Source organism: Sciurus carolinensis, chromosome 3, assembly GCF_902686445.1.
Source record: "Sciurus carolinensis chromosome 3, mSciCar1.2, whole genome shotgun sequence".
Classification (NCBI taxonomy): Eukaryota; Metazoa; Chordata; class Mammalia; order Rodentia; family Sciuridae; genus Sciurus; species Sciurus carolinensis.
Genome location: NC_062215.1, coordinates 89,062,554 through 89,075,120, shown reverse-complemented (window position 1 = coordinate 89,075,120; position 12,567 = coordinate 89,062,554). Strand labels below are relative to the sequence as shown.

At 36.7% G+C, this 12,567-nt stretch overlaps 1 protein-coding gene across 1 annotated transcript in view; it reads right to left on the bottom strand.

Moving 5' to 3' along the window:
* Nucleotides 1–203, bottom strand: part of Thsd7b (thrombospondin type 1 domain containing 7B) — a 715,164-nt gene extending 714,961 nt beyond the window's left edge. Inside the window, 1 exon segment of the mRNA XM_047545870.1 lies at nt 65–203. Within this exon segment, the coding sequence (XP_047401826.1) occupies nt 65–203 (139 nt within the window).
* Between the last annotated feature and the right edge of the window lie 12,364 nt (nt 204–12,567).

The window sequence follows — 12,567 nt, the reverse complement described above, 5'->3', positions numbered from 1 at the left end:
GATCAAGGATGGAAAGAATGGTCTCTCATTAAATGGGACAAAAGAGCAGTCAGGACATTCCTACCTGGTTTCCAGATGAACTGATTTTCTTTTTTGCCTTCCAAGTGAGCTGCATGGAACAGCAAGAGAGAAAGCAATAGAAACAGCTTCCTTGTGCTCCTCCATACCCAGTGAGTGACAGCCAGATTACCCTTTGGAAACATTCTTCAAACTTTTCAGTCTTTTGAGTTGCCTATTCCTAAAAGAATAAAAGAAAATCAGGTTAAGTTTCTTCTGTTCAGAAATGATGAAAACACTTTGTCTGCTGGAATTTTTATCATGATAGAATTACAAATTTTCCATTACCATAAAGATGATAACACATAATACCAACATTTGAAGGTCAGCAGTTAATCCTTCACACTTTCAATCCTTACCCACAGAAGCCATCACTGATTTTATGGACTTGGTAGTCCCTCAGTCAGGTACGTTCATTCTTAAGAGAAAGCAAGATTGGCAAAACCTGGTATGTACGCTCCCTTCCACTCAGCCAAATTCCAAGGAGTTCACGAATGGGGGAGAAAGATAAGTAAACACAACAAGGTTCAAAAGAGGGTGAGGAATCCTCTAACAGTAGCATGAAAAAAGTAGACGGGAAGACTGAAGACAGGGCAATTATTCTTTTGTGCTGAGAAAAAGAGGGGGGAATCTCACACAAGATAATAGCGATAATAGCTGAGAAGAGTCTAGGGAATCAGAAGGGTTAGAGGGAATCAGGAAGGACATGCGAGCCAGAATGAACCACGAGGCATGGAAATGCATGTCGTGTTGGGAGATTGCTGGTGAGGTGGGAGGTTGCTGGAAAGGACACAAGGGGAAGGAAGGAATGGACAAAGATGAGAGACAATACAGACAGGGGGGAATATTATAAAGAGCCTTGAAGGAATGTGGGATGAAGGGATATTATAAAGAGCCATGAGGGATGTTGGACCTCATGCTGTAGATAGTACCAAGAAGAACTCTGAGAAAAGAATGGCTTTGAAATAACTGAGATGAGTGTGCATAAGGATTATTAGTGGATGATGCTAGAGAAATTGGGGGCAGTTAGAAAACTAGTAAAATAGTCCAGGTGACTACTGATGGATGTAAAGACCAGGGAGGCAGGGCGCAGGTTGGATTAAAAGAATCTGGTAAGCATATAGGAGATTAAATAGGACAGTAATATTGCAAATTTACATGACTGAACTGATGGGACCCCAGTACCAAAGAAGGTGTTATGGTTTGGATATGAGGTATTCCCCAAGAGGTGACATGTGAGACAATGCAAGAAGGTTCAGGGGAGAAATGATGAGATTGTGAGAGTCTTAACTCCATCAGTGATTAATACCTTGCTAGGGATTAACTGAGTGGTAGGGTGTGGTTGTAAGAGGTGGAAACTGGGGCGTGGATTTGGAGTATATATTTATATCTCACAAGGGAGTCCCCTCTTTCTGCATCCTGATCAGCATGTGAGCCGTTTCCCTCCACTACACTCTTCCACCATGATGTTCAGTCTCATATCCAGCCCTGAGGAATGGAGCTGGCCTTCTATGAATTGAGACTTCTGAAACTGTGAGCCCTTAAATAAAGTTCTCCTCCTCTACAATTGTTCTGGTCAGATCTTTCAGTAGCAGCAGCAAAAAGGCTGACTAAAACAGAGAGGAAAGAGGAAGAGGGATGGATTTGAAAGGGAAGATAAAAAGAATTTAGAGTATTTGAAGCCCAGTGTGCTGCCACAAATCTAGTACATTTTTTGTTTGGTTGGTTTTTGTTTTTGTGTTTTGGGTTTTGGTGCAAAGTACTGAAGCCAAGGTCATGTACATTCTAGGCAAGTCTCTGCTACTGAACTATAACCTTCAGTTACAATTTTCTAAAATATAATAGAAGATCGAAATGTAGGTCAGTGATAGAGTGCTTACCTAGCATGTGTGAAGCCCTGGGTTCAATCCCAAGCAATCCAAAGTAAAAAAAAATAAATTAATTAAATAAAAGGAAAGAAAGAAAAGAAGTTCTTCATGGTGTTAAAGACAGCTGAGATAACATTTCATAATACATAAATTATGAAAAAATATGTAAAGAAACATAGGCACAGGAGGGTAAAAAAAATTGAACAGTACAAAAAGGATATCAAGGGTAGAAGTTAAAATTGCTAAAGATCAGTGACAAATCTAAATATGAGCTTCCTAGTGACCAAAGAAAAGAAATAACTCCCATAGCTGTACAGTCCTCATGTGTCTAACTCCTTTTTTTCATTTCCTTTCTTTTTTTCTCCAAGAGATGCCATTGCCCTGATCTCAAGCACTGAAGGAAATTACCCAAGGAGTCATCATAAATACAGATGATGCTGAGCAGTGTGCTGAACACTTTACTTCATCAAATAAAACAGACAACAGCAAGTTGCATATGGCAGAGTCTCTTGGCACTCCTGGAATGCTCCCAGGGTGCAGTAACAAAGTACAAGTCAGTAAAAGTTATTCTACAAGGAGTCAAGCAATGAAGTTCAAGTACACAGCTCTCCAATGGCCTGTATCATTTCAGGGATGAAGAGAATACTTTGAAAGGCAACCAAAAGCTTTTTTTTAAAGTTCCATTTTACAAACCATTTTACCGAGAATGGTAAAAGCAGAGGGCTCTGGCTAAAATAAAACGAGGCCCACTTTGGGATGTTTGTCTTTAAGAGTGGCCTCTTGGAGGATTTCACAGAACCCTTGGGGCATTACTAGACACAATTCTAAATCCTCTGCCCTGAGAGAACTGAACTAGACAAATTTCCTTGGTGCAGTCAAGAATATGTCTGATCATAGCTGTGCTTTGCTAAGGGCCAAGCAGCATAGATACTAAATTATAGTCTGTACTAAGTCCATACAGAACTTCTGGGTGAGGCAGAAAAATATAATTCCTCCTCAAGTAAAAATATGTTCAAGTTACTATATTATTACAGAACCTTAATTGTTCTAGCCATGAGCTATTTTCCAGAACTCCCCTGTACAGCAGCCAGCATGCACATACAGGCCCCCTCTAGTGCCCTTGCCAATGTGAAGTTCAGAGACACATACATCATCATCAGGAAGCACACTCCATGCCCTTCCTCCCATTCTGCAGGTGAAAAGACTGTTACATTCCAGGTTGGAGCTGCCACAGAGCTAGAGAAGGCCCTCAGGGAGTAGTAGGAACAGGGCGCAGCCACAGGCTTTCATGTTTACAAGTCAGTACCTGCAGTATATGGTGCAAAAGGCTGTGGGTTCAGCAATGGGTTATGGAGGAAGGAGTTTCCCCTTCCACCCTGGAAGCCCTGGAATCTCAACTGCCATCTGCAGACTTCCTTGCAAGTTAGCATCTGTCTGTGAATTGTGGCCTCTTATATGAGACATCTTTGTACAACCAGAGATACCCTCAAAGATGGATATAACCCACCAATAATGGCAAATTCACATACTTTTAAGAAGCAATGGGCATTGTATCATGGTATTTTTAAGCCTGCCTTAGTTTGGGGTATCAATAAATGGTCACTCTACTTTTGCTGAAAGGTGGACTGAAGCCAGGATATTAGTTTATTAGAAACACTGACAGGGTTTTCACCAGACATGCAAACACACACACACACACACACACACACACACACACACACAAACACAAAGAGGTGATTAATACTGTATAATATGGAATTGAAACAAAGACTTTAGACTGAACTTTTTTCAAATAATGTCATGGTCAATTATTCCACTAAAGCAGTAGGAAAAAAAAAAATCTACATCCATCTTGTCACCATAAAACAAAACAACTTCCTGGTGAAGTTACAAAGCTTCTTCCTGGTGAGAAACATACCCCTGGGAAAGCTGACCTTCTATATAGCAACAAATTTAAGTCAATGCCAAATTAGATAAAATGTTTGATAAAATGATCGTATTTTAGGGTTGTTAAAATTAATAAAATAACTATGTTTCAGGACAAGCTCTCTACTGAAGCCACTCTTTTCATGACACAGAATCACCCTGGAATAGAAGATTTTGTCCATTCTCATTAGTGGGAGGCATGCATCTAGCACATCTAAAATATATTCAAGTCATTGAATGTAAACTAAGGAAAAGATGGACCAAAAGCATATTTGCTCTACTCTAAATGACTGTAGGTAGGAAGCCAAAAAGAGATTTTAAAGGATTATGAGTTCCAATGAGATTCACATGAGCCAGAATGAATAGCCAAAGATTCACACATAAATACTTTGATTTTTCATCAATCTTTGCATTTTGCTTGGAAATAAATATTAATATTAACACAGGTTACTATGAGCCTTAGTCTCCTCCTAAGCTCTCTCATCAGTCAAAAGCTTGTATGGACACTGCAAAAGGACCTAATGCCTTCACAGTTCCTTCTGTGTTTACTCTCAGCATGGAAGATGCTGGGGCAGAATGGCTTGGAGAACCTACTGCACCCTTGCAGTCACCATATCTCCTAGCTGTCACTAACAAGGGAGAGTACTAGTAGGAAACCTAAGACAAATCTGGAATAAGAACAACAAAATCTCCAAAACAAATCTTAGGTAATGAGCAAAAGATCTCAATTCAAGATGCAACAGCAACCTTCTTCCTAAAAAGACTCACACAGTTTAGGTTTTGCATTACCTATATCACTGTATCTCATTACCTCCATTGTCCCAACCAAGAAGCTTGAGAGCAGAGAACAGGACACCAGCATCAATGGAGCTTCCTCCATCAACCCTGCTACAAACATTTCACACATAAATAAAATGAGACTCTGCTGAGCTGATGGAAAATGCAAGATGGAATTTGAACACAGGTTTGTCTTACTAAACTGTGTTGCCTTTCTTTCCCCAAAATGCCTGAAACTCACTAAATTATTCCTTAGAAGACATTAGGAATCATTCTAATGCCTGTAACCTGAAGAGCCACACAAAAGTTCACTATAAACAAAATGAGGACAAGAAACAGATTCCACTCCACTGTTTGTATAACACAAATGAAAAAATGCTACAGCTATGATAAAATATGGTATTCAGGAGATGTGCTATCCATGATGGCATGAATAATTTATATCATGAAGGTCGTCGAATTTCCAAATCAACTTATTTACTATATATCTTAGCATCCAAAATGTATTTGCAAGGTTAGCTCTAAACTGATGAATACTAAGAGAAATAAAAACACAGTTTCTCCCTTTAGCCTTAGTTTTCTAATAATTTAAAGCCCATTCAAACTATGAAAAATGTGCTCTATACTTCATATGCATTTCATTTTCTTTTAAATATATTCTTATCATTGAAGTCCTTGAATATTTAGAAGGTACAAAACTTAAAAAATAAAACAGAAACTGTTCTAATTTACTTTCAGCCTGAAGGAATAGCAATGAATGGGAGAAAAGCAAACTGTGATTATGCATATCCCCATAGTGCCATCTCATGGCAACTGTGCAGAGAAGATGACTCAATAATGATAGGAGATTAACAGGCTCATTTTCTGATAACAATGTTATGCATTCCAATTCATCCTCTATGATGCGGTTACCATATGCTAGTATACACAAGATATTGACCTCAGTACTTCCTTTAAGCCTCTCCATGGTCCTGTGAAATAGTTAATTCATATCACCTCCCATTTTAGAGATGAGGAAACTGAGGCATACAGAATTAAGTGACAAGCTGAGCTCACAAAGGTAGTTAGTTGCTTGCAAAGGACCTCAGTGGTGTTCCTTTGAAACAAAAGAAACTAACATTGTAAGTCAACATTGACACAGGCAATTTCTCATGCCCCTGAAAAAGTAGATCCTTTTCAATCCTGTGGGTTCTGTGAACAGCTTGTACTAAGCAAGTTATATACCATTTCCCTAAATACTCATAGTAAAATTGTGAACAATTATTCCTATTTTGTGGCAAAAGAGAATCATCATTAAGTATGTTAAATAAGTGTGCCCAAAGTCACCTCAGTCAAAAGGTGTTAAAGATGGGTCATGAAACGGTCCAGAAACCTCAGCACCTACATTTACAATGTTACTCCTGAACCTTGGCATGTCTCCAGATGACCTAAAAGTTGAGAGTCCTCAACTGTAAAATGAGGATGACAGTCATCCCACAACCTTTAGGGGAGTAAAGATGAAATAAAAGATAGAAGTAGTGTGTAGGTGAAGGTATGCCAGAGAATGTGTTCTCACAAAGGGGTTGTCATTGTCACTACAGTCATTGTTTTCTCAACATTCAGAAAAACCCTTACTCTAGCTATACTTAAGGAACACTTCCAATGCAATCCTGCCCTGCAGCAAAGAAATGGGAGATGATTTTTCAATGTCCTAATCTTGTGACTTGTGCTGTATTTTTAAGAGCTAAGAATACTCTTCTACCAAGAGTCCCATTAAAGATTCACACTGACCCTGTGAAGGAGAAAACAGGTATTATCATCTCTATTTAATGAGAAAGTAACCTCTGGCCTTGCAATGACAAGATGTTTAGTAACTTCCTCAGGCCTTTTAACCACCAACCTTTTCCACGATGTACCTCACTCTGCAGACTCCAGAATAGTACTTTTTGCCGGTAGTGAAAAATCATGACGTCAAATGTAAGAATGTGGTACATAGTTACGTATCATAAAAATATAAAATCACACTGGTTTTGGTTTGCTGCATTAATAAGTGCAATAGGTTGCATGGTGTAGTGAAGTCACAGAAAATTCTGTAAAAAAGTTGACTCAAATATTTTACCTATCTCTGGACAAACTTTTGCCGGAGAACCCAACAGAAAGAGAGCTTGAAATAGGTTTTCTGATACTTTCAAAGCTACAACTTGGTAGCGGTGACAAATATTATTACATTATCCCTTTCTTCTAGAACTAGGGCTCTTTTAGGAGGTCTTCAAGCCCTGTTTGAAAAGAAGAAAGAAAGAAAAGAAAAGAAAGAAAGGAAAGAAAGAAAGAGAAAGAAAGAAAGAAAGAAAGAAAGAAATCATATTCCCAGATTTGCTTGTCATCAAACAAGTCATAAAACATGGTTCTGGCCAATGATTTGTATGCAGAAGTATCAAGGGTGTGAAGACCTCCCTGTTCAACAAAAATATAAAATTCCAAAAGAAAATATGGTCCTTTCCACTGGCCCCTTTTCAAAAGAACACAGACATAATACTTTCAGTTGCTAGAATTATCTTGAGATCAGAGAGATGAACACCATCTCCTAAAAATGAAGGAGTATGGAAATACAAAAGAATCCTGAGTCTCAGACTCAGCTTCCTCATAGGGCGATAGCTACTCTTTTAGATGATAAACTACTAGACTTTTTGTGACAATAACACCTTCATTTTGAAGTCACTATTTTGTGTATATTTCATTACATGAGCTAAAAGCAACTCAAGTCCTACAGTATCTATGTCACTAGGGGCAGAGGTTCTACACATAAACATCTATTCATATGAATGTGTCTTTATGACTTGTACAAATTGAAATACAACTTTTCATTTCATATGATTCAAGCAATACATTGGACCATCCTGATGACCTAAACATGGATAGCTATTTCTATTGAGGTGAGGTGGGCTTCTTCATATAATACACACATAACTCCCAGAAAATTATCTGCATCTATTGTCATTTCTCATACCTGTTACTCCAGCAAAGAAAGAGGTGCTTCATTTATGGTGGCAACTGCATACAAGGAAGCTGTATAAATGAGTTTGTTCTGAGACTGCTAACCAAAGAAAGGTAGCAATTACTCTGGTACAATGCTCTGGATTCCCCAGTGAGAACAAACTCATTCACACAGGCAGAGTCTAAAAAAAGAACACATGTATGCAGTTTCCTTCTATGTAGTTGCCACACCGTCCTGAAGGTAGCATGACACATTCTTGTGATTTTAGAACCATATTGTCATCACTCCACAGAAAGTCAAATCATCTCATTTTCTCAAAGAATTTTCTCATTACTCTCAGCATTCTGATGGATTGACTTTCAGATGTGAAAGGTGTTTCTTTTCAGGATGACTTCTGGTCTGGTTAAGTGTGCAGACATTATTGAGATTGCAATGTGGAAGTGAGAACTGAGCTATAGGCTATGCAGGGAACGAAGAGCTCTGCTGTCAGTTACTTATGTTTGAATTGTCTATCAGATATCCACATGGAGCTGTTGATTGGTAAGTGCATGCGTGAGGTCTGAGAAGTCAGAAGAGGAGATATGGGAATAGATATGGAGAAATGAGATATGGCATGAAGTTGTAGGAATAAATAAGTTCATCTTGGAGAGCAAACAAAGTTGGGAAAGAAATGACAGCCAGAGCCACACCAATTTAGAGGTCAGTATAAGGAGGACATATGAAAAATGGAGGCCCAAAAGAGGTAGCCAGTAAAAAACTTAAAAAAAAAAATTTTTAAAGGAAGAATTTAATGTTTCTCTCTCAAGTGAACAAAGTGCTTGAAAAGGAAGGAGTAGTGGAAGATTTGTACAACTAAGGACCCAAACCAAAAGTTAATTCAGTAGTTTTACAACCCTGCACCAGATAGCTGACAAATACTACTTCTTTATAAATAAGTTATAAATATTTCACTCTATCACCCAAACACAAAGGAATAGAAAAAGTTGAATATTGCCTAAACTTTTAAATTTCTTTAGTAGCAGACTTTTTTTGCAAAGAAAAAAATGTTTAATGTTGTAATAGAAATAAAAAAACAATCACTAAAGAAAAAATAAAATTCCATATAACTTCCTATTTGGAGGAGTTTAGGTTAATTTTAAAAAGAAAATGCATCCATTTAAAAATCTTACATTCTAGAAAGAGTGATAAAGTAGATATAATACCTTCTGTGTATAGTTTAAGAAATAAAATAGATATGTATGGTGTTAGTCTATAGTCTATCCTTATTGAAGGTACAGGGATTTAATAAACTCTTTTTACAAAATTGTATACATATGTGTACATTATGTATACATACACATATTGTGTAAATTATGTAAAGAGAGGGATTTTATGTGGGATAATATTTAATACTCTAAAGAACTTCATAAGAATTCAGGATAACTAGACTGTATGAATAAGATACATCCTTTTTTCAAGTGTGTTGACCTTTAAAATTAAAAAATACTTAATTACTCATTAATATTTCCTATAATGTAAGATTCTAAATATTTAATGTCAGAAAAATTATCCAGTTAAACTATAAATATAGCTTTGTGTTCTCTTGATTAATTATGCATCCACTATTGCAAAGGAATTTATTGAAAAATGTGTCCACAGTTGACATGAAAATAATAACATGTTCATAAGACTATAAAATTTTGTAGCAATCTCCTCCATTATATTTAAAAGTTTTCATTTATTATGGCTGAGCACTGACCATTAATAAGTTGCTCATTAGATTGTTTGGTAGAATGTACTTTCACCCTGGGTCATCTGTACTTCCCAAACGAGTAGAGTAATTCTGATAGAAAACATTCCAAATAAAGTTGAAAGGCAAAAGAAGTTGTTTATATTTTTTTATTATATAAACCACAAGGAAAGTTGCAAGAATATGTTTCACCAAGGAAGACAGGTTATATCCTTCCACTAGCATCTTCAAGACTGTGAATATGTTTTAAACAGATCAACACAGCCTGAAAGCAATTGTCTTAAAGTACATTTCATTTATCATTTTCCTACTTTAAAAAACTGCAGTACGTTCAATCAGTAACATCTACGTCCAATCTCAATGTAACAGAAATTAATGCTCTTCATCTTCATGAGTATATGACACAATTAAAGTGTATGTGTACATAAACACTGTTTTAATTGTACCTATTATCAGGTGTAGCGCAATAACTTGACACATGTACATAATGTATAATGGTCATATCAGGGAAATGGGCATTTCCATCTCATTAAACATTTATCATTTCCTTGTGTTTGGAAGTTCCCAACTTTTCTACTTCTCTCAATTTATATAATAAATTGTTGCAAACTATAGTCACCCTACAGTGCTGTTGAACACCACAACTTATTCCTCCTAATGGTATTTCGATACCTGTTATCTGACATCTTTCTGTCCCTCCTCTCCCCACCCTTCCTTCTAATAATCAAATTCTACTCTCTTCAATCATGAAATTGTCTCTTTTTTCTTCTGTATATGAATGAGAATGTGTGGTATCTGTCTTTCTGTACTTGGCTTATTTCATGTAACATAATGTCCTTCAGTTCAATCCATGCTATTGCAAATGTCAAAATTTTGATCTTTTTATAGATGAATAATATTCCATTGGATATGTAAACCACATTTTCTTATCAATATATTTGTTGATGGGTACCTTAGTTGATTCCATATCTTGGCTATCCATGAACAGTGTTGTAGGTATCTCTTTGGTATGCTGATTTCATTTCCTTTGGATACATACCCAGCAGTGGGATAGTTGGATCACACACTAGTTCTGTTTTTAGTTTTCTGAGGAATCTGTTTTCCATAATGGTTACACTAATTTATATTCTCACCAATTACAAACACAAATACTTTTTAAATGATAAACCAGCCAAAACACAAAACCCAAATTTTCAGAGTGATTTATCTCAGAAACAGAACAAAAGTTCACTGGGTATCCTGGCAATTTGCCACCAGAAATTTTATATTCACAAGTTTAATTACAAACTTAGATAAGTGGATTATAATGAAAGATATCTCCAGCAAGGGAGCCCAGACAGATGCATCATGAATGCATTAAAGAAAACACCAGAGAGAGAACTTTCCATCAGCAGAAAGATTTTAATTAAACAGCAATAGGACGGATCTCTTCTGTAAAAATGATATTACTATTACCCACACAGTTCATTAAAACTATTTACTATATTATTTGAAACTACTCCACTCTGCAAAGTATGTTTAAACCTTTCACTTTCAGTTGAGGGAAGAAAACTATGGGTATGAGCAGGGAAAAGGTCCAATGAAGAACTGTGGAACTGAAAAAGTATTTCTTTGTGCACTGTCCTTAGCAACCCACATAGACATAGCCCCATGCTGCATGGCAACCCACAGGCATCAGAAGAAGTCCAATAAGCCAACAGTGACCACCAAGGTGTCCACTGAAGTAGCAAGGCCCAAAAGAGATAGCCACAAGGACGGCTTGACTATAATTTTATTCTTGGCATGAACTAAATCACTTACATGGAATTCTAGCATGCTGAAGACATGCATTTTCAAAAACTTAAAATTCCTGAGCCTTTATAGTGTTCAAACAAGAGTTTGGAGTGACTTTATCTTGCATTTCTAGCTTGTATTCCAACATCTATGTCCAGTAAGTACACTGTAGATGTTAAATAAATGAAGGAATGAATGAAGCAAATAGGTTCAACAGAATACATTCCATTATAATAAAAGATTATAGTATAATAAGATTATAATGAACAATAAGGCTAGAAGAGCCAAATTCTCAAACACTTAGGGAAAATTGATTACCAGTTATAGGTCATCCCAAAACATTACATGATTCCATTTTTCACAGACCTTAGATACCTAACTTCTCTCTATTTGCCCTATCAACATGACACGTTTAAAAAGCAAACATTTTCCAGGTCACAGCCAATTCCAAAGCTGAAGTGAGCTCTGGCAGGTACAATGTTGGAAGATCTCTAAGGTTTCAAAGAGAGATGCTTTTCTGAATGTGACAGTACATGGAAAATAAAATGCCAAACTTAATTAATTAATGCAAGCCTTAACTAATGATTAAGTAAAGTTCTTACAGAAAATAAATGAGTTATATCCCCTGGACTAACAGTCTTGGAGTGTTAGATACCTTTTAATTTCTACAAATAGTCACTCATATGTTCAGAGTTAAGAGTGAGGAAGAGTTAAGGAAGCTTCAGGGACTTATGTCTTTTAAAATAACAGGTTTTAATATAATCATTTTCTATTAAAGTTCAAAACACAACTTCCTTCAGACCTTATTTCTGCTATATCATAGCACTAGATATTAACAGCAACACAGACATGACCTCTGTAAGTTGGGGAAAAAGAAATAACACTCAGAAATCTGAAGGTCAGAAAGAGATGCTCATGAGAATGAAATGGTTGTCTGACAGAGAGGAAAGAAATAGCAGAGATTCTCAAATGCATTAAAACAAAATGACACAATCTTTATGCATTAGTACCAACACAAGGTGAGCTTATGAAGCACTAGGTATATGACAAGAATGAAACAGACACTCTCACAATGTTTAAAAACGAAATCTCACTTTTTCCTGGTTGGGTACATTGTTGGAAGTGATAATCACACTTACTCCATAGGTGTTGATAATCCTTTTGGGAAACCAGAGCTAAAGCTCATCATCCAAGCTGAGCAAATAATATTTGCATGGAATTGTATATTTATGAGACAAAAAGTAACACAATATGTCACCTTGTGGGTCAGGTGTCTGTCTGGTCTGTGGCCACCACTGTACTTTAATCCTCCACCTACTTTAAAAATGCTTGTCATTGGTCACAGGGTGGGAGTGCTGAATAAACTTGGATAAGGTGGAATGATGCACTCCAACAAATCTTTGTCACTATCTAGAAAAATACTGTCGCATGATTCTCATAGAGGATCAGCAGCTTCAGAAAAG